We start from the raw sequence: 23,482 nt of genomic DNA, 5'->3' as shown, positions 1-23,482 counted from the left end.
CTGCATCACCTTGCTGCAATCATTCGCAGCTATGCTTCATAGTGTCTGAGACGCGACAGGCTAGAAACGCCCAGCCAGAGATGGTCGTGTTGCTGAAGCAACAGATGAGAACATAAAGGACACACTCAGGTCATAACAATACAACACTTTTATTGTGAATATATATTTGCACAATAATCAACACAATATTATAAACATTTTTTTTCCTCCCGTTTCATTTTTTTTTTCTTTTATACAGTAAATAGTAGTGTACAAACGTATACAAAATTTATTCAGGCTAATGAAGTTCCACAAAAGAGTATTTCATGAAAAGCACAATCAGAAATTGGAGGGACACGCTCATGCCTGCACATAGACACGGGATCCCTGGGGTAAAACACAAGTCAACACGCGACTTTGATAGACAGCAGAACCTGATCACTCAACACCAGCATGTCACCATAAAGGCTAGATGGAGAGAACTCAATATTTATTATCAAAATAGCTTTAAAAATAAATACAAAAACTTAACCTAGTTGTGATCTTCGTGACTTATGATAAAGTAAGGCAATGCAAAAATACCACTGTCAGCAGTGTTTTCCAGGTGTTCTCTCCAGCAGGCCCTGATGCTGATCATAGGCATAGACAGTTTTCAAAACACAGAACAAGCTCATCCCATGACATTTGCAGCATTTCGACACCGAGCGTTCGGCATCTGCTTCACAGCACTTAGAGAGCAATCCAAATGGAAACAAGCATCAGGAAGAGCACAGCAAGAAGACCAAAACAAATAAACAGTCATTTTGATATGCTGATCTCATTCACAAGTCATCTTGGCTCCTGAGTCTGGTGATCCGGAAAGGAAACAGAAACAGGATTAATAAAAGAGAGAGATGCTGCAAGCTCAAGTCTGGTTTAGGTATGTATTCTCCAGTGAGGAAAATAATCCTCTCCCATAATGAAAGGAGAATGGTGTTCCTCTCCCTAAATCAAAGTCACTGGCTATTTTCATTGTGACGTTATGTCTCTGAATGGGACAGCAGCATATTTTGGCCCATTTCATGACACGTTACTATAAGGGCTTCCCTCCCTGCTATACCGCAGCAAGCATGAGCATGGAGGCATACATGGTAAAAATACAACTCTGATGCATTCGTACTATACTGTTCACGCTACTAAGTAGGCACTGGGAATTTGATGCATCAAATTGCTGAGGACAACCAAAGCTGCCAGTCCAAGTACAAACATGTTTTTGGAATTTGAATTTCATACTAGATTTTCAAGTCGGGTGCAACCTCACCTCTCTTATTTCTAAGCGATGTACTGTATGTTACCTATCTAACGCTGTAACATGAATGCTGATGTAAAATCTGAGAAATCTCATGAAATAAACTCGAGTGCACATTCTCTGTAGTAGTCGGACAGTATCCCTCCGTGGTTGCTTGGTACTGTTTTGAGCTTTGGTGTCAGCATGTAGGTGTTGTCTTCGACGTTGTACTGATATGAGCACATGCTGCTCCAATACAACACCGAGCTAGTTGCAAAACATTTGTTGATTTTTTGCAAAGAGACATGACGTGGATAAATAGGTAATCAACATCAAAAAACACAATTAAACCATAACGGTATGCCTCATTACAGCATCATTATCAATACGCAATAAATATAGTAACCTACAAACAATACTGACAACTACACGAATCAATGTTGTCAGCGAACATACAGTCTTTCAATGATTTTCAGTTGGCATAGTGGGATAACTCTTCAACTTCGGCTCAAAAGACCAGAGAAAACGTATGAGGCAGAATTAAAGGGTTTGGTTAGCTCTTACTCTTGCACCATAGGAGAGGATTAAGGTGTTTTTTGATGGAAATGAGTGCAGCTGAATGCTCTACATTTGAACATGATGACGAGGAAGTGAATGAGCACCCTTTGGCATTTGGAGAATGGAAATGCAGACAGCGGCTGTGTTCTGCAAATATTCTGCATACATCCTGTGTGGTGTACGTTGTGTGTCTTTAATGTGACGGTCATCAGAGTCTGAGTGAGCGTGCAACTGTGTGTAGGGGTCATGAGTGTTGTAGAGATTTGGTGAGCCCCAGCAGCAGCAGCTGGAGACTAAGAACTGGACCGAGACTTGGGCTTAAGACGGTTCCTCCTCCGCAATCCGAATCATCTTCCTGTTGGACAAATCAGACCTTATTAAGTTAAGATACACTCGCTTTACATTCAGTAAATCTGCTGAAACAACCGGCATTTGCCACTTCAGCTTCTTACTGATGGTTCATGCTGGTGGTCGTGTATGATCTCACCTTTGGAATTATCTCAGTTTCAACTTGGACATATGTGGACATTTTAGAGAACAATGAGTTAGAAAAGAGTATTTGAATCACCCAGATATTTGAAACTTCACAATAACACTGGAGCTAGGAGACCTCTAGGAGACCAACGTGTAACTGAAGGCATCATCAATTCTCTGGTAAGATGTTTTTGAAGAAACTGAGATGTAGGGCTGGGCGATATATCGAGATTTTAATATATATCGATATATTTTCAAACACGATATGGTACGAGACAATATCGTTTATATCGATTTAAAAAAAAAAAAAAAGTTTTTTTTTTTACATTTTTTTTTTTATGATTTTGATATAGCTTATTTTGTGACAAATTGACTTGAATGTTTTATTTGAGATTTGCACAAATGTTTTGTTATTTGCACAACTGTCAACCTCAGTGGAAAAGTCCGCCTGTTACTGTCTACACTGTATTAATTGTACAGTGTATTTTAATTTAATTGTTATGCAGGAAAGGGATATTTGTTTTATTTTATTCAAGAAGCATTTTTATTCTATATATGCAGGCAGTTTATTTTTATTTCATTTGTTTTATACATTTTGATATTGTGCAGACCTCTGTTAATAAAGGAACCTGTGTGACATTTGGCACGAGGCCCTTGTATTAAAACTGACTGTTTTTTTTAAGGGTTTGCCTCAGAAAAAAATGAAGCTAACAGAGATGCTATGCTATAATGCTTTGGGGGAAACCCCAATTAAGGCACAGAAAAAATATCGATATATATATCGAGTATCGCCATTTAGCTAGAAAATATCGAGATATGACTTTTGGTCCATATCGCCCAGCCCTACTGAGATGTAAAGATGACGTCATGATATGAAATTCTTTATGGCAGGCTAACAAAGCAGGCTAAGCTAGAATGAGCTTCATATTCGCTTACATAAGTAACGTTTGCTTACACCAAGAAAGCAAACACACCTGAAATATTAATCTAAATGCTCTGGTGCATTTTTAAAATGCCTCTCATCTAATTCAGTTTTTTTTTTCATGCACTTTGGGGAAATGTAGCATATCTGTCTGATTCAATGTGAGGCTCCCTTTCTTTTTTGATTTCTAAATGTTATTTCATTTTATGATTTATTTATTTGATGGGAGTATTCAGGATATCCATCCATGCCAAAGACCCTGGAGAAATAGGTGGGAGTCTTCTCTTTTCAAAGGGGAGGAAAGCCATGTGAAGCTTCCTCTGTTTACTCCAGTGACAAAATGGACTGGCCTGGATACGGAGCGTCTTCCTGCTAGGACGGGAGCCAAAAGTAATCGGACAGCTGGAAAGAGGAAAAGCAGCACAGCCCACTTTTACTCTTTTCATCTACGTCCTCAACCATCCGTCCACTCCTCTCTGCTTCCCAGCGAGGCCTCTCTATAACATAAACATGCACTCTTGAATTGGTAGCCTGTTGTGTGTATGATTTACGCCATTATGATACAATGAAAGGCAGGAATCCCAAAAATATGGAAAACATTTTTAACCAAATATTTAGACATTTTGTGAATTGCTCAAAGCTCGCTGGTGATGTAATTCTCCCACATAGGATTTATTCGCCTGAACCTTTTGTTTCACTGATTTAACACAAGTAGCACCCAAGCCCCCCCCCCACACACACACACACACATCCCATTTTCCTATCAGTGAACTCTTCCTGACGTGCATTTGCTGGTATTTTTAATTTCAAATTAAGTAGCTGAAACCCAACAAACTTAATTTTTGGCATAAAATTGTGCAGTTTATATCAAATAGCAGCTTGGACAAGCTTAATACCCCTGTGACTGTCCATACGCCTGGTTTCCACTTCCGTGGCCTAAGTCCCTCAGTCCATTCACTCCTCTCCAGTTATTCTCAACGTAGTCGCAAATCTGTTTGTTGAACGTCATTTACCTCACATGTGATGAAAAACGCTCAACTTGTACGGTGGATTTCAGACAGTGATGGCTAGTACGGCATAAATAACTAGGAGGCTTTTGATAAAAAGACATTTTTAATTGACTGTGCAGCCAAACTGTACCAGATACAAATGTAGGCTCTTACTTAGAAATGACAGTTTCTCCTACCCATGAAGAACTATACTTCCTTGCGTTGAACACAAGATGGTCTTATCATACTTCCTGTGTGATGGAGGGCAAGTAGAAGCTAGTATAATACAAATACAATTGATCAAGCCTAAGGATTGCATAATAGTTTCACTTTTGAAGCTGACAGCGTCGTTTGATAATGTTCAACAGAATTTAAAAGTGTGAATTCATTTTTTTCTGACAAAAAAAATTAAAAAAGTGTCTAATAGACTGCAATTTCCTCCCAAAAGGGTTGGCACTTGAATGGTCTGAAAATTGGTTAAATGGGTAATGAGCAAGTATGACATGATATCTCTTGAAGAATGAATTATATGGCATTAAACAAGCTGTCAAACTTGATATGTCTCTGTACTACCTGATGGGCTATGTCAGTAATGAAGCCTTGTGAAGCGCATAGCTGATCCTGAACTCAAGACAAATGTAAATAACAACAATGGTGTGGGGCTGAGTGTAGAACCTCTGCTGATTGGGCACAAGGGCTCATCCTTGGGACGCAGGATAAAAAAAAAAAAGAAAAAAAAGAATGAAGAACTGATGAGTGATGGCAAATGAAAATTCAAGAGTAAGCTATATAAATAATTCCAATTTGATTTAAAAAAGAAGAATGCTTAAAGCAGCTTATAAATCAAAGTAAAACAACAGAAAACAAACATCTTGTATTGTAGGATGGCAAATAACGAATCACAATGATAATCCTTTTCCCATCAATATTCCCGGGACAACAAAGCCACATGTATGTCTGTGTCTTACGTTTTCATTGTTGTCAAAACACACATCTGGCCCCTTCCGGTACCTCGGGTTCTGAGCCAGCTCGCATGGATTTGGACCTTCAGCTGAACAGACACTCAGGAAAACACAAGTTACTATCAAAAGGTTTTACCTAATAGCCTACTTAATACATAAAAAGGTGCTTTCGATTCTTAGTTCTTGCAGCATTTTGGTTCAGTGTTTTTCAGAGAAAAATCCAAGTGTACCTAATTTTAAAGCACATGAAAACCTCTTTGCCGGAGGTAGATGAGTCTACGGTGGGACCAAAACATCTAAATACAAGAACGAGGTCCTGTACTGTTAATTCTGCTGGTTTGACGACATGGTTATTGATTTTTGTTTATCACTCTCACCAAGCAACTCAGTTTGAAGAAACGTTTAAAGCTGAAGAGAAAAGTTTTGATGCAAAAGACTTGTGAAATCCCATCCCAAATCATGTCATTCCAGCCTTCTGGTCCAGTTTTAGCTCTGTTTAGCGGTCTCAGTGCAGTTGTGCAGTTCGTGAGCTCCCAATAAATAAAATAAACCACACTGGAAAGCAACGCTAGTTAGTTAGTTTTTTTTTTTTTATTTATTTATTTATTTATTTCGTGCATGGTGGTCAATCTACACACCCATGACCGAAAAGGAGCAGGATGAAGACAAGTCTTATTTTACCTGCCCCTTATTAAATACCAAAACAAAAAGAACAGTCAATGTAACCAATATTTACAAAAATATACACTTAAATAGAACCAACCACATATATTAATAATACTGCTTAAGTCCCAGTCTATTCATGATCATATAACTTAAATATTTTATCTTTATACATTTTTTTGAACCTAAGTAAATTTGTACATTCCTTTAAATCATTCTGTAGAGAGTTCCACAGTTTTACTCCCACAACTGATGTACACACCTGCTTAAGAGTGGTCCTTGCATGCTGATGTTTGAAATTATATTTCCTTCTATGTTCTATGTCTTCTGGATTTAAAAACAACCAAGTTAGTTAGTTAGTTAACTAGTTAGTTAATAAGTTAGTGGGAAAAAGAGACTCCAATTTGTTCCAAACGGACTACAACTCGTAGATGTGAAAACACCCTACGATCTAAATCATCAAAGCTGCTTATTTCTTATGAATTGTGAGAAATTAAAAAAAAAGATATTTGTCAAGATGGTTTAGAGATTATGCCAAGTTTCTGATGACATTTATTATGCCTCCTTTTAACGCTTCCTAATTCACACTCTTTTTGTATTTAAATTTAACGAGGCTTCACATGGCTCTGCAAGGCTTGAGCACCTGGAGGCCCCGGCTGCAACCCCACTGTGACTTCTGACAGTGACACCTTTCCTGTTGCATCAGCAGGAAGCTCCATATATGACACATCTGTCAAACACATATCCTGAACATATTTGCACGTAGGTAGTTCAGACACACTGCTGCTCGTAAACCTTAATTCAACCCGAAGGCGGCCTGTGGACCAGATGAATTTATACAAAGAGGCTCAATCGAAGGGCAGCGTGAGACCACCTTTTGGATTCGTGCATCTGGTATACTGCTCCGTGCACCTGGGACCTGCTACAGGCTCAGTAGGTGTGTGTCCTTGTTTTGACAGTTTAAAGCCTCACTATCCTGCGAGTGATGGATGGATGATTGGAGCGCATGCAGGGATTACAACTGAGGTTGATTTTACAAATTGACTGAAAGGATACAGTTCTGTTCGGCCTGTCGAAGCGGCCTGGGGTCACATGACAAGCACGTTGCCTTGGCGTCAGTGATCAGAAACACCAGGTTGGTGTTTGGAAGCTTTTCGGCACGATACATCCTTAAAACACACGTAAACACACACATAAACACACAGTCTGTGTTCATATTAGGAATGGGTGATATTTTACCGTTCACGATATACCGTCAAACAAATTCCTCACGATAAGAATTTGTCATCTCGTGGTAAAAACGATAAATTCCCCTTGATGACGTTTTTGTGTAAAGCTGATTTTTGGAAGGAAGGAAGCAAGAAACCAAGGAAAGAAGGAAGGAAGGGAGAAAAGATGACGGGAAGAAGGAAGGAGAGAGCATGAGGAAAGAAGGAAGGAAGGGAAAAAAGAAGGAAGGAAGGAAGGAAGGAAGGAAGGAAGGAAGGAAGGAAGGAAGGAAGGAAGGAGGGAGAGAGCAGGAGGAAGGAAGGAAGGAAAGAAAGAAAGAAAGAAAGAAAGAAAGAAAGAAAGAAAGAAAGAAAGAAAGAAAGAAAGAAAGAAAGAAAGAAAGAAAGAAAGAAAGAAAGAAAGAAAGAAAGAAAGAAAGAAAGAAAGGATAAATTCCCGTTGATGACGTTTTTGTGTAACAAACATGGCGGATCTGAGAGCGAATTAGATTTATAGTTGAAAAGGTGGAGTTGAATTGGTATTTTTTTTATCGTCATTTTTATCGTTATCGGGATAAATGCCAGAAATGATCGTGATACATTTTTTAGTCCATACCGCCCATCCCTAGTTCATATAGATGTGGACATACCTGTAGGGTAAGGATATCATACTTCGGTTCACCTCCAAAACTGCATCTCTTACAACAGCCTTTTGTATTTAGACACAGTGTTTATGGTTTATACCCATAAACACATGCAAATATGTGAAGTAGACATACAATCTTCCAATCATTTGGGATTGGCATTTTATGGTAGTCATTAAAATTTCTGCGTCTACAGTTGTTAAACTGGCAAGTAAAGCAGAACGCGTGTGAGAGTCATAACACCCAGGAATTACAGACAAGCTCCTCCACACACAACCCAATATTACACACAAGGCAGCCAGAGGAGAGTAAACATGCAAATACTCTATTTTTCTTCATTTCCTCTCTGGCTTTACTTCAAACTAGCTAATTTGCAGAGAGAGAGAGAGAGAGAGAGAGAGAGAAAAATAAGCTTTTCCTCCCTTAGCCATTGTGGTCATTGGCAGATCAAGGTGACCTGTGTCTGATCAGAGAAGAAAACAGAAGAGGGCCACAAGACTAACAGTTAACTGGTCCAGTCCTCAGAAACCAAACAGAAGGGTGCCCAGTTATAGATAAAAGGTAGAGAATCTTTAACAGCACTGCTCATATACAGGGTTATTGAAGGAGGTCACAGAGATGGGTGCGTATACAGAGTTACTGTACTCGTACGAACAAACGTGGACATACCTGGAACAGTTTCCACAGTCCAGGACACCAGAGTACGATCTTTCATCATTGTCAAAGAAGTACTGAGTCTGCTCTGTGATGCAGCTTTCCTTGAACATGGCATCTGATATTTCCTCATCTGCCGACTCCACTGGAAATGGGAAACAGATGAAGTAATATGAAAATTACAGAGAAGGATCAGTGAGGAAGTAATGGGACTAAAACCAAGCAGCAACCGCCAGGGCAGAACAAAATAAAGCCAAACGCAGAAGTGCCAGAAATTTCAGTTCCCTGAACGGATTCTGAATTGATCCCCATAGAAAATTCCCAGCAGAAATACTCATGTCAACATTCTTGGATGTAAAAAAAAAAAAAAAAAAAAGACTGTCTCTACGGCTAATTTCCTCCATATTGCAAACTGTGCTTGTGGTGATTTTGTTTTTGCTCAAATGCAATAAATTTCAAATGCAGCCAATGAGAGTGGAGTGGCTGCTACCCAGTGAAAATCTGGATGTTCTCAGATGTCAAGATTACAATAACCAACTGACAAACTCACACTTTTTTGTGGTTGCTACGTCCATCTTTTGTGTACAGTGTGTGATTATAACTAAATTGGTTGAAGACCCAATGATGGTTATCTAACTAATCTTGATCTTTATGCACGGTCATAGGTTATGTGGCTCACCTGCCTCTAAAAGGTTGGGAAACATGAGGCCGAAGAAGAGCTGCTGAAGAATCGACCTAAGCCACGAAGAACAGACAAAGAAAGCACATGTGTGGGTGAACACATCTTTGGGAGAGCTTTATTTTATTTATCATGAATAAGCAATAGATGCTGAGCGAAAGCAACACATCTGTCAAAGGTTAGAGTCAGCAATGATGTAAATGGCATGGGAGGTATTAGCTGGTCTATTTTAAAACCTGGTTATATTGCAGTTGGACAGCCATGCAGAAGAAATAATGGAGTGGAAGGTTGTGTAACTGCCCTTGTCCTACACCGACCTCGCCGGCTCCATCTCTCAACAAGAAACAAGTCCACTCACAGACAGACTCCTACCCTGAAGTACAAGTGCACTCCCACTCGCAAATGCATCCACACACACTTGAACAAACTAGAGGCTTTAATGGACACTCACCAGGCCGCGCTGGAGGCCCACCAGCCAATACTCAGCAAGTCTGCAATGGTAGGCTGGACAAGGATGAGAGAGAAAAGGAACTTTGCAGTAAAATCTGGGAAAGGGTGACAACGTCTGTGCGTGTGAGGAAACTAACCACATAGACTGAGCGAGGTCCTGCTGCTGCCTTGCTGTCTTTCTCGGGGTCACAGACAGACTGGTAGTCATATGTCTTGTTGAAGGAGTATAAGGAGGTGTTGACCAGGTTGATCATCAGCACGGGATCCACCTCGCCAAAGAACTGACCTATCTACAAGAGAATTTAGATACACACACATGCATGAATGAGCAAAACAGAGGAAAGTGGAAATTCGCATCGAAGAGATTAGCTATTCACTGAGTCCAACCCATATGTAATTTAATGTTCTCATTTATTTTGATTTATTTGGTGGTTTGACTTCAGATGGGAGGGAATAAAACATGGAAACAAACACAAAACAGAGTGAAAAATACGTAACACTTGCAAAAAAAAAACTACAAAAAAACTACAAATTTAGTTACAAAAGTGCTACATCCATCCGTCCATTTTCTATACTCGCTTAATCCGGTATTCTGTACAGGGTCACAGGGGTCTGCTGGAGCGTATCCCAGTCGGCTACAGGCAGAATGCAGGGGTACATGTTTCAAAAGTGCTATAAAAACAAAATACAAAATTTAACCCAGCTCTTAAGGCTCATGTTTTAGAAGCACAGTAAAATATAAGAATCTAAGGGCAAGATGACTGTGTCAAAGTTGTGGTTATCACCAAAAACGGTCCAAAGAAGAAAAATGCTGAACAGGCAACTAGGTTATAGACTCTTACAGATCTTTGATGCTCGGAAGAAAATGTTGGGGTCTGCGTTACAATCCTACGTAAGAGCTTTTGTTGCACAGATTACTGAGAGCATGAATACAGACTACTACAGAGAGGTGAGGGAACACGCAGCACATCACATCTCTGTATGAGGCCGACTGGCTGCATACCGATCGGAGTGCTAATCCATGCCCAACACTCACAGCGCCTACGCTACAAGCCTTACAACTGAACCGCGGAGCAGTGGAAGAATGTGGCCTGATGAATGATGTTTTCATTTTCCCCATCATCTGGAGTGCAACTTATATGTGTGTAAGTGAATTCATGAGAGCATGATAGGTGGCAATGTTCTGTTGGAAAACCCCGGAAACTGATATTCCTGAAGATGTACCTAAATAATGTTGATACCCCCACTATAGTCCTTGATGGTACAGTAGGTTAAACAAAAACAAACAAAAAAAAACCAAACAAAAAAACAGCGGAGACCATCAAAGACCAGATCTAATCCAGTTTCTGACATTTGTTGGCCAGAGCGACGCCAAAACTTTAGGCTCAAGGTTCTACTGCGAGCTGTGTGTGTGTGTGTGTGTACTTCTGAGGGTAACTGTGCAAAACAACTATATTTATGCATTTGGCACGCGTTATACAACGAAATAATTACCTGGGAAATAAAGCATAGCAGCTACAAAAGTAATCACAAAGAAATGACTTAGACCAGAAGCCATAACCACAGAAGACTGGTACAATGTTGCTGATTGCAATGCCATGAGTCATTTTCCTGAGTCCCCGGGAAGCCAAGTTAGAGGATATTTGGGAAAAGTGGGAAACAAACATAATGCCAAGATGCTATTTTATTCGATTTTATTCAAATTGATGATGTATATGATCTCTGTTCTTTTATGTAAGTCATTTTCCTCCTTTTTCCAGCATGTTCCTGTGTTGTTGCATACACAGACGACTGGAAAAGATGCATCATTCTGTAGCGTTACTTAAGCATGGTAACAACACGGGAATTATGTGTTCCCAAATAAATACAATTATAAAAAGCATACTAAGATAAATAGCAGACAGCTGGGATAGGCTCCACCCCTCCCTGTTACCTTGAAAAAGGTTGAAGACGAAAATGAATGAAATAAAAATAACATAATTGCAAGACTTCAACAAAGCCAGCACAACACTTAAATAACAAATAAATAGTGCTTCATCAAAATGTTAAACAGATGTTGCGTTCAGTCTCTACTGACTAGCACTGCCTGTCATGGAAATTTGAATTTTGTGACTTTGAAAAGGTTTGTTTTGGTTTTAGTCTGTCTCTGTGTCGTCTGTGTTTTCATGTCATCCCAGACTGCCTCAGTGAGTTCACGCCCCGGCGCGGGACATATCATCTGTCGCAGGACCTATTGTTTTCCTTGTGACTAAAAATAGTTCTTTATATGACTTTAACCGTATGTTTGTGTTTTGTTGAACTGCAGAATAAATGTAGGACTGATCCAAAGCCACTCTGATTGTATCTTGTGAGGTAGTTGCAATTTTTGTTCTGCTTGGGTTTCCAGACCAAAATATTTCAGACAGGGTGCATGATTTAGCTGGATTATCTTTCTCAGGGCATAGACAACGAAGTCACTCCCTAATAAGCCTTAAAAAGACTTTAATTCATCTAACCTTTTTCTTTTGCCAAATACATTAAGACAAATTACATTTTAGCGGTAAGCCAGTAGTCCCGTTTGTGCCATGAACTATGTCAATGGCAAAGTGTCCACTTAAAATAAACTGGTGATGAGCCTCAAAAATAGCAAAATGTGGAAAACTTTTAAGGGTTTGATGATTTTTCCACATGTACCGTAACTCTTCTTTCTGACAGCAAAGAGACAGAAAACACGCTCTGAAAGTCCCCTGCAGACAGCAAATGTTCACAGTGCGAAAAAGAAAAGTGCTTATTCAAATGTTTGAAGCGCATAAACTGTGTGTCAGATTTAGAGATGCTGTAACAGATCAAAGAACGCAGATGTCCCGTCTTTGACTGACATGAAATGTTTCCAAACCCCCTGTACTGCGTATCCCACCGCTGACAGGCAGCGGCCCAAAAGCAGCCGCTCAGAATAGAGTTAACGCAGCAGAGCAGGCTTCGTACACACACGAGGGACGCACTGGAGTACAGCTTCCATGACTGAGTAAAACCCATCAGCCTTCCCCTTGATCCTCCCCCAGTGGCTAGTGCTTTACTCAAACAGCGGCAAGGACGTCTTGCAGGGGTGCAGCTCAGAGCAAACAGGCCATTCTCATAACTTAGCTGAGTCACAAGGCCTTCAGTTAACCTGTACGTGACATTTATGAATTACTGTGACAAAGACAAGCAAAGGCTCGGCATATACGCAGGTAGAAAAACAGAATAAAGTAAAAAATAAAACTTATACAACTTATACATTCTAAGACTTCAGGTGTTTTCTTGAGTGACTGTGTGCCCCTTAGTCAGTAGAAGGAAAACATATTGAGTATGTATGCAAAAAAATTATGAAATCCTATGGTATTATTAGAAGAGTTTATTTCTTTGTTAATCAGTCATGTCTCATGATATTATATTATAGTCTAATTTATCCATACTTGACGTATTGCAACATTGTTTGGGGCGCTTCTTATTCCTCGTACCTCAACCAATTATTTCTAATTCAGAAAAGATTCTTGAGAATGATCTCATTTTCTTCTCATCAAGCACCTTCTGCACCCTTATTTAGCAAATTTAAATTATTATACATTTTTTTCTATTAACAAGTTTCAAACATGCCTGTTTATGTTTAAGTTAATTCATTTCAAACAAGACATTCCAGGCACTTTTCATAATTTTTTTCTGTTATCATCAGATATTCATTCTTATTCAGTTAGAGGTGGGAAGAACTTTCATTTACCTCTTTGTCGTACCTGCAGTCACCAATCCTTTATCAAATTCCATGGCCCTCAACTCTGGAACTGTTTAGATAGATCTCTTAAGTTAGCGTCATCCTTAAAAATGTTTAGGACCAACTTAATGGGGTATCTTTTATATAGACAAAATTAACAGGCTATTCGTACTAAAATGAAATTGCCATTTCATGGATATTTTTGTTTGGGTGTTTATTGTATTTTTCTTTGTTTCTTTTACCTATTCTTTTCCTTTCTATTCTTTTTCTAATGATTGATTTGTTTTGGTGATTTTGTATTGAGGGGGAGGATTTTTTATAAGCCCTTCGGGCTTCTTTTCCTCTCCTGCACAAATTATTTGTCCTTGTATGATAAAAAAATGTACTGTTGTCATTGTGCAAATAAATAAATAAATAAATAAATAAATAAATAAAAAAGGAGAGACAGGAAGTAGATAATTAAATTAGTGATGCATACATGTGGATGAGGTGAGGTGCAACATAAGAAAAAAAAAAAGCTAAGACATGATCTGTTAAACCATTATATATGATACAATACCATACAATGCAATTCAATAACTTGCAATACAATACACGACAAGACAAAATTTGATATAATACTAAAATATACTAGCGGAATCTGATATCAAGCTTAGCCATGTACACATTTTTGTTGTCTTTGCTGATTCCCATTTACTTAAAGCTTTGACCTGATCATACTTTCTTATAACTATTATCAAAAGTAAACATCAACTTTGATGAAATGAGATTGCATAAAGGATAGCACAGTCTGCAGGCTGTGCTCTCTACAGGTTTCATTTTAGCTTCATAACCATTGTTAGCCTCAGAACATTGATCATTGTCAGTCGGGTCATGACGTTTCTTTAGTGCTGGATTGAGTTTGGTGTTTCAGTGGTTTTGGTATTTGTTATTCTGCAAGTTATTACAAAATGACTTTGATAGTCTGTACTCGTGGGGAAAAGCTTCCACAAGATGCTTTCCTGTGGCTGCATCATCATGATGAGATGGGATAAAAATGTGTCTCAGTGTTTTTAAGCTTAAACTAAGCTGATTGATGCATTCAGTGACACTCCCCCGATAAATAGATAAACACAACAAGGCTGTGTATATGATGCATATAGTGTCAAAAGAAAAAAAAAGAGGAAGGAACGAAAAACGTCCAGTTGTATCAAATGATATTAACAATCAATACCGGCCAATACGTAAGAGCTGACCAGGCAGGTGTGTATATTATAAACATCTACTATAAAGATTGTCCTCTTCTAATCTGATCAGATAATACAATCAAGGAAAGTCATGGTATCATAAAATACTGTAATATTTGTTACACAATGTTATGTTACGCTGTAACAATAGTGTTACAGTGCATTATGGTATGTAACAATAAGATCAGGTACAAGCTGTGATGGTTGACAATAACTCACCAAGGAAATATACTCATCTTGATTAGACATGAGAAGAAATCCTCCATCATCCAATAACGCACAGTCGACATGCTGAGATATGAGAAGATTGTGAAAACTGAAAATTGTAATATATGATCTATTTATGATGAAACTATCAAGTCTAAATAGATGGGTATGTTGAAGACTAAATTAAAGCAACTGTTGATGAACAATATGATTTTAGAAATACTATGATAATCTACTCATTGATCTTACAATAATGTACCTTGTCATTCTTCAAACAGCCACAAATCTCATCTTTGCACTTGGAGGGTAAAAAATAAATAAATAAATAATTGAGGAAACAGAAAAAAAACAACAGAAAGAAATTAGTTTTGCTATACACCCAATAGATAAACGTGCTGCGTATGTAGTTCAGCATGAAAATAAATGTAACATGGCTTACATTCACTTTTAGTGTGGCATTAATGAAGAGGTTCATCCAGAATGAGACATTGAGCTTCAATCCCACCACTGGAGAATAAAACACAACACAGACACAGGTCTTTACTGTTGCGTCCCCTCACAAAAAGCAATGGCAGCCTGGCGCTAGAAAGACTGACCTGCAGGTTTGAGAGTGACTTCATCGATGACGAGATCTACTGCTTTGCTCACGATGATACCTGACTCAGACACAGACTCCCTGGACTCTGCTGCAGTTGAGGAAACATACACGAGAAGAAAAGAAAGGCTGTTTAAATGGGAATTTAACTGAAGGTATGAAGCAGAGACTGTCTCTCAGTTAACTTAATGATAAAATGATGCAATGAGAATAGCATTCTCTGTCAAAAGTTCCATGCATTTTTAGCTGCTGTAACTGATGGGCAGGGGGTCTGTGAACATGTGTTAATCCAGTCAAGGGTACTGTGGCTGAAACACTGACATTTGCCTGACATTTGCCTGTCCTGATGTCTGTGAAAGAGATCAGTGGAGATGACAGGATGTATACAAGGAGGGAGGGAGGGTTTTGGATGAGCACTGGAAGACACAGCGGGAAGAGGAGAAGGATAAAGAGAGTGATATCAGAGGACTGAGAGTCTGAACGTTACCAGCAGGGTTGGGATCATGTCCAAAGGCAATGTGCAGAACTGGCTGAGAGCTAGACCACACTGAAGACCCTCATGCGCAGAGACATGCATACTTACCGTTGAAAAGTGGAGCTGTGAATATATAGATTTCATTATCCAAGGTCCTCTTGTAGAAGCTGGACTCGTACGGCTCAGTACTCTCAGTCCACTCTTCTGCAGCGCTGAAAACGTTGATGTGCTTATTAACTGTTTGATGTCATAAAATCTTTGAAAACTCACTTAATACTTCATAACTATCAATATTTCAATGAATATCTAAACCCTCTAAAAACATAACTTTCATGAAATATGCATTTATGTATTTATCTGCAGGATTTTTTTTATTTTTTCTTTCGGATGAAGTGGAACCCCCAACTCTGATTTGGCTATTTGGTGCACGGACATTGAGGAAAATCTGTATTTATACTGGCCTTGACAGCTTCTGGTGGGAAAATAAGTAAATACAAATAATCCAAAGGCACTTAGCAAGAGTGCCAGAGTATACACCAGCTGATTTGTATGAATAAAAACAACAACAAAAAACCACCAGCCTGCTTTACAACAGCAGTGCTTATAATACAGTGAAACTGAGAAGGAAGATGGAAAAGTACCTTCTGGGAAACACTCTTGTGATTCCTCCATCAGTGGCAACAAACCTCGCCACCATCCCGTCTCTAAGATCACGGAAAGTAACAGCCAATCAAATGTCAAAGACTATGACGCTTGTGATTACTACAAGAGGGCATTTGTATCCTGTGAGGCAAAGATGAAGACATGGCATGAATAGTTCTCTGCCCAGTCACTTTTCTCCCTCTGTCCTAATGTTAAACAGACACGCTTCAGAATGTGCAAATGTGTGTTCAGATCATTTCAGACCTCCATAAATGAAAAACACACTGACGCAATTACTTTGTTTTCTTCTGAGAACAGCGTGTCTCGCTCAAGTTCAATATGTTGAAACAAGCTGCTTGTGCTTTGCTTTCATCATATTTAGAAAAAATGACATCAAATAATCTGCAATAGAGAGAGAACTAACACTGAGCTCTGTTAGCCACCAAATGATGCATGAAACAAGCAGCAGCAGCATTGTCGTTCAGATCAAAAAAAGGCAAAAACGTAACAACGAATTCCATAGAAGAATCAATTCATAACATTTTTCCAGGATAATTTGTGTTTCTGCATCATAAAGGAGAGTGCACACACGATTTTCTAAAAATAGCTTAAACTGTAAAAGCCAGCAATTTTCACTCACATTGTCTGCTCTCTCCAAAGTTTAACCAGTTCAGCTGTGAGACCTGCATCCAAGATCAGTCGGTTCACCAGGGACACATTGCCTATGGATTTCAGAGAGATAAATTCCACATAGCGCAGGTATTACATCATCACCGTGACATTACATGGAAGAAGAATTATGGTGATGGAAAAACCGTATCGTAGTCTGTTTAACACATCTGGGGGGGGGGGGGGGGGGGGGACTAAACATGTTATGTCAGTAAATGCCACTGACCAGTGCACTTAACCTGACTCTCAGACAGTTTATTAGCTAACCGTAAGGCTACCACAAAGACCAGGGGTCCGGTGTTTGATCAGGGCCTGAAGGAGGGGAGATTACGATGCAAAGAACAGTCAGCGCCTTTGGAGGGACGGGCTGTTATGCGGGAGATTATGAGAGAGTATTGAGTTTCAACTTCCCTGTCAAGAGAAGTACATCTCAAAAGGAAATCAGTAGAGCACATTTCCTATAAAGCAACCACACAGCACCTCTAAATCATGCAGACAATGCTTTACAGAGAATAATCAACAGCAAGAAAAGCATTAATGCCAAAGTATTGTCTCGTCCTTGGGTTAAAATGTACCCAGAATGCGTTGATGCTTTGGCGGGAGGATGGTGGTAAGACATTAGAGAGGATGACAAATCATATACTGAGTCACTGTGTAGCATGACAGCATCAGGCTTCGAGGAAACTCGGTCTATTAGTCTGACGTCAGCCTGCTTACACCTTACAGACGTTGCTCTGCTGGCCATCATGATATCAGAGCCGGGATTGATTTATTTTACCACAGCTCACAGTAAAACCATGCACGCGGATACAATAACACCTGATACAATGACACCTGCAATACCTAACAAAACCCACACCAGAATGCAACAAACTTTACATTTTGAGTGAGATTTTGTGGCTCACAGTATACAACTCCAGTTTGAAGAGCTGTGGCACTCAGTAAATACAAATAAAAACAATGCAATGATTTGTGAACGCATAAATCCATCATTTATTTACAATGGAACAATAAAAAACATATCAAGTGTAAAATTAGTTAAGTCTTAATCCCTTAACCCTGTGAAGCTGCTCAACAGTCAAGGCTCTAGTTTGCCGTATTGTTTATTTCATGTTACGCCAGATGTTTTCAGTTTTCAGTGGTCTGGACAGCAGGTGGGCCAAATATTCACCAGTACTCTTCCACTAGGAAATCATACTTGTTGTCATGAATGCAGTTTGTGATTTAGGATTGTTTTTTTTCTGAAAGATGCAAGGCCTTCCCTGGGGAAGACGTTGTCTGGATGGGAGTGTATGCTACTCTAAAACTTGTATCTTCCTTTTAGCATTGATGTTTCCTTTCCAAATAGGCAAACTGCCCATCTGGAAAAGAAAACATCACTTCACAACCGACATACCATCAGAACTGGAGATGTTGGAGCAGACAGCTTGTGACTGTGGAGGATGCAGCGTCAGTTGTTTTCATAAAGTATTTCAATTTTTGCTCCTTCTGAACAGAGGACAGCTTTCCACCTTGTCTCAGTTCATTTTAAATGAGCTTTGGCCCAGAGAATCATGTTTACATGTGGTTTCTTCTTTGTGTCATAGAGCTTTAACCTGCATTTGTAGACAGCACAGCTAATTGTTCTGAGACAGTGATTTCAGGAAGTGTGCCTTAGCCCAGCTCATGTTTACATTTCAGAGCCCTGTCTGTTTTTGATGCAGGCTAAAGCTGCCTGAAAGTCCTGCATTTCCTCAAATCCACTGAATCTCATGTACTGTTGAAGATGAGATATTCAGATAGTCTTTGAAATAATATTTTAAGGGACATTATCCTGAAATTGTTTCAGTATTTATGAATTGGTTTTTTTTATTCTGTTAAACTTCTGCTCATCTTGCTTGTCAAAGAAAGTATTTTTTTATATCTTAGTCCTGTTATTGACCTGAAGACGATTATTCTAATTAGTTCCAATATGTTCGTCCAGGTGTTTCTTTTTAGTACAATTTAGTTTTGCAGCCTTTTGTTGCCTGCGTCTTTGAAACACGTTGCTGTCATCAAATTCAACATGTGCTAATATTTTTCATGGCTAATAAAATGTCTTACTTCCAACATTTCATTTGTTTTCTATGTCCTGTTGTGAATAAAAGTACGGGTTTATGAGAACTGCAAATCCCTGCATTCTGTTTTAATTTACATTTTACAAAGTGCCCTAACTTCTTTCCAAATTGGGGTCAATATGATAACAAGCAGCAGATGGAACCAACGGGGTACGTGTGTGTTGCCAGTCTAAAGGCCCATTCATGCTGCCTTACGTACCTAAATAGGGACGTCCGTTTCAAGCGTCATCATATGCTGCCGCTCTCATACTTCCACGCATTTATGCTGCCTTGGTTGTCAAGACATTTGATCCACTAGTGGGCAGTGCTGAGCTGAGATTTCAATATACATTATATTATCTGCATTGACTGGTTATTGACTGATTATTTTCCAAACTGATTACAATTGTTGTTTTATAAAAATATTTTGGTGCAATAAAATTCAATTCAGAAACATCAAACGTCTTGGCTATCCCCAATTCACAGCACAGAATGACCTAATTTGATCCTTCCAACTAATCAGGGACTTTTGTCCATTCAGTTGACGTTCCCAGAAAGTTTGGCTGTATTATTCCACATGGGACCATTTTTTGTAAGGAGTTTTGGAGAGTTTGTGTCGGATATTCTACTCCTACAAAGTAATGAAAAGGTGCATGAGGTTTCTATTAATCTATAAATGTTTTTATCAACAGTGCACAGCAAACCAGAAATATAATATATTAGTCAAACAAATAAATACCAATATATTAAACAAAACAAAATGCACGGAAGGACGGTCAGGACGGAAGACCCATCATCGAGCGAAGGATCCGCAAGGGGCCTGAAAATGGGCCGATATACGCGTGTAAGTGTGGGAGGAGACGGACGAAAGGGTCCGTCCATCTGCGTATACTGTACGTCTTCTGTGTCAAGCATGAATGGGCCGTAAAGCGAAACCATTAATTTGCAATTCATCGTCTGACCACTGAGGGCTGGCTCCCCGAGTGATTCAATCTTCATTGACCCACAAGTTAAAATGTCCATCTTTGCAGAATAAATAAATGTATTTACTCTCATAAAATGTCCATAAAGACAGTGTAGGGTGTACATATATATATATATATATATATATATATATATATATATATGTATATATATATATATATATATATATAAATATATATATATATATATATATATATATATATATATATATATATATTTTATTTTTTTTTTATTTATTTTATTTTTTTTAAACAAGTAAAATCATTTAACGCAATATCTTTTTCATAATTAGGATTGTAGACTTTTGATTGACGGGTTGCACAGGCGACTCACTGTGGACTGGCCATCACTTGGGGTTTGTCCCGTTCTTTTTATACAGTCTATGGATGGAACTCATGCAACCAGTGTAAAGTTAAATAGCAGTGAAAGAGGTGTGTGACTCACAGGCATCTGGCGTGTTGCTATCAATATACTGGATGAAGTCGAGGAGAAACTGGGTGTTGTTGACAGACAGCTTCAGTTCTTTGCAGTACTCCCTGAAGAAGCAGTATTGATCAGTTCAGATCTATCCGCCTTGTCTGTTTCTATTATGCGAGTTGTTCGTGTGAGTTGTGTGTTGAGGTGAAGACCACTCACCTTGGAGCAATGTAAGTGTAACCAAACTCATCAAATCTGTCTGGCTGTGTTGTCTCCAAAGCTTTTTAGAAAAAAAACAACAAAAAACAACAACACAAAAACAACTAATATAGCTGAATAGCATATGAGATCAAGCATTATATCAAATATGTTTAGATGATAAACGTGTGATCCCAATTTATTAAATAGTTCCATTTGAAAAGTTTTTAAGAAAAATTTCTGGTTGACACATAAAAGTTGAACATGACACTTCACATTCCACAATAGACTCCCACATCCAAAGGCACACAGACACGGAAGATGTTGGACAGATATGAGGTGATGGATTGAGGAAGAGAGTGTTAATGGAGTAGGAGTGGGAAGGTATGAGAGAGTAATTGACTGAAAAATACTTGCCTTCTTGCCCTGTTGTGACCCCCAGGGAGAAAAAAAAAAAATCAGAGAAAATGGAAAGTAAGACAGACGAAGGGCGATAAAAATGCATTCATCATCTGACAAATGATGTCATACCTGAGGAAACATGTTGGAATTTGTGAATATTTCCCACAGTAGGTAATAAAAAGAAAGCTATGCTGGCGAAGAATATTAACTCTAATAATAATAATAACAATAATTATAAAATACAGTATCTAACATCAAAAAATGACAATGAAAGCAGAACATCAAGCTACGGACAAGGGACTTAAGACAAGCATGCAGAAAGAAAAAAAAAAACAAAAAACAGATTGTGGTATTCAAGAAATGTTCTTCTTTTAAGGATTTAGGTCCCCCAACTCTGGATTTCATTTAAAATACTCCTTTTAAAATACCTTATCTCATAAATGGCATGACAGGCATCAATGGCCATCATTCGTTTGTCTCTTAAAATGAAGACTTTTGGACAATGCCTTTAAAATGTATTGACTCATATAGTGAAATCTGTGAAAGCAATTACTGAGCATGGGGTTTCCTTGGGGTCCTGGAAATCTGGTGCGGGATGAAACAACGTCTTTCACATAAAACATAACAAGCACATTCACTGTCATTCTGTCTCTGCAGACTGGGCAGGGTCTCTATGTGCAATCGCTTTCCACACCATTTGAGTTCTTTTTTTCACCTTTTCTTGCTCTTTACTTATCTGTCACCATCTCCTCAACCCAATATTAGGTCATTTAATCAACAAGAGGAGCATTCCTCCTATATGGATGAAAACAATAAAATCTGTGCGTATACATCATACCCTTTGGCTGGAGAGCCTTCACGATGTCTTAGCAGGGCAAGTGGCTCTAATGCTTGAAAAGTGGATAGATAAATAGCGGTTTTGGTGGTCTGGCTCCAAAGCGAAATTCTATATGGCTGCATAGAGAACTTAAGAGTCCCAAACTCCCTATCGTAGTAGCCTGCGGTGGTAAGGCATGGTGTGTTGCTTTCTTTAACAGGCCTGTAAATGTGCTGACAGCATTTATGGCACAGTGACAGACTCGTTATTGCAGAGAAGTAGTGATACGGAGGCTGAAGCAAACACTCAAAATCACATTTGTTGGAATAACTAGACCATTAATTGTTTATGCTGCACAGTGTTGTGTCAAAGTTATGAAAAATTCACTAAAGCCAGATGATTACATGCTGAATATCCAGTTTTTTTTAACTCATTATATCATTTGATCAAAGCAGCCAACCACCCATGCTCCTGGCTAAAGCCAGTCAGCATTCATAAAGTGGTGCATCCATGCTTTTAAGCAAATACACTGGCGTGCACAATTTCTTACCCTAAGTAGGTAAGAGCGCAGTAATGTGTAAAAGGCCTAAAATCATAGATGAAAGTTCATTTTCAACAGTCAACCTTAGATTAGTCTACTCTCTTTGTTTTGTCACGAAGGATGGGATTCAAAAGCCAGGGTAGGCTTGGAATTATAAGCTCTTCCAGGATCGCTGGTAGGGTTATTTCATTTTTACCACAGATTGTACACAACCGATATCTTTCAAAATTAAGTGTGATATATGCAGTGGTGGACAGTAACGGAGTAAATTTACTTGAGTACTGTACTTAAGTACATATCCGGTTACTTGAGTATTAGATTTCTTTGGTACTTATTACTCTTACTTGAATACATTTCCAAGAAAAATATTTTTACTTTTACTCGAGTAAATTTCTAGGAAGGCTGAAAAGTACTCGTTACTTTCAGGTCTGCTCTTTTTTCTTCTTCCCTAAAATCCTATTGGACACGAGCTGTTTTTGTCAAAGGAGGAGACCTATCACAGTGCACGCTCTCCACTGGGATGTACATAAAGCGGAAATACGTCAAACCTCCTCAAAACGATACCGCCAAAGTAGCCTGCGTTTGTCAAGACAGAGCCGCAACAAGTCAAGACAGAGCCGTAACAATGGCTACGCCTGCGTCAGGAGGGGGATCCAGACTTAGTTGGATGGTGCAGGTTCATTTGGTTTCAGTTCATGATTGTTAATAAACTCTGCATAATCTGCTGTCCTCTTATGATCCCATTCATTTGATGTGTTTTTGGTGTTTCTGCAGGTTTTATATAACATTGTGGTTCTAAAAGCAGCACATCAGTGCAGCTGGTTTCAAAGAGTTAATTCTCAGATACAAGAGTTAAAAGATCCTTAAATTAATTTAGAAAAAATATAGTAATTTACTGATGTGGAAAATAAGAAATTTACTCTTACTCTTACTTTTACTTAAAGTAAATTTAAAAGCATTTACTTTTGGATACTTAAGTACCTTTAAAAGCAAGTACTTTTCTACTCTTACTCAAGTAATATTTTGACTGAGCTACTTTTACTTGTAACGGAGTAAAT

At 38.7% G+C, this 23,482-nt stretch overlaps 1 protein-coding gene across 1 annotated transcript in view; it reads right to left on the bottom strand.

The window, feature by feature from the left end:
- Nucleotides 1-207: 207 nt before the first annotated feature.
- Nucleotides 208-23,482, bottom strand: part of LOC133444303 (voltage-dependent calcium channel subunit alpha-2/delta-1) — an 88,695-nt gene continuing 65,420 nt past the window's right edge. The window contains exons 23-39 of the mRNA XM_061721974.1: nt 23,345-23,361; nt 20,686-20,746; nt 20,494-20,585; nt 16,962-17,043; nt 16,321-16,383; nt 15,788-15,891; nt 15,206-15,295; nt 15,049-15,116; nt 14,869-14,907; nt 14,622-14,693; nt 9,587-9,739; nt 9,451-9,503; nt 9,000-9,055; nt 8,336-8,465; nt 6,871-6,983; nt 5,158-5,240; nt 208-2,159 (exon numbers count right to left, since the gene is read on the bottom strand). Of these exons, the coding sequence (XP_061577958.1) occupies nt 2,049-2,159; nt 5,158-5,240; nt 6,871-6,983; nt 8,336-8,465; nt 9,000-9,055; nt 9,451-9,503; nt 9,587-9,739; nt 14,622-14,693; nt 14,869-14,907; nt 15,049-15,116; nt 15,206-15,295; nt 15,788-15,891; nt 16,321-16,383; nt 16,962-17,043; nt 20,494-20,585; nt 20,686-20,746; nt 23,345-23,361 (1,387 nt within the window). The 3' untranslated portion in view covers nt 208-2,048. The remainder of the gene's footprint in view (nt 2,160-5,157; nt 5,241-6,870; nt 6,984-8,335; nt 8,466-8,999; nt 9,056-9,450; nt 9,504-9,586; nt 9,740-14,621; nt 14,694-14,868; nt 14,908-15,048; nt 15,117-15,205; nt 15,296-15,787; nt 15,892-16,320; nt 16,384-16,961; nt 17,044-20,493; nt 20,586-20,685; nt 20,747-23,344; nt 23,362-23,482) is intronic.

Source organism: Cololabis saira, chromosome 5, assembly GCF_033807715.1.
Source record: "Cololabis saira isolate AMF1-May2022 chromosome 5, fColSai1.1, whole genome shotgun sequence".
Taxonomy (NCBI): domain Eukaryota; kingdom Metazoa; phylum Chordata; class Actinopteri; order Beloniformes; family Belonidae; genus Cololabis; species Cololabis saira.
Note: the sequence above shows the minus strand (reverse complement) of the source record. Positions and strands in the feature narration are given on the sequence as shown.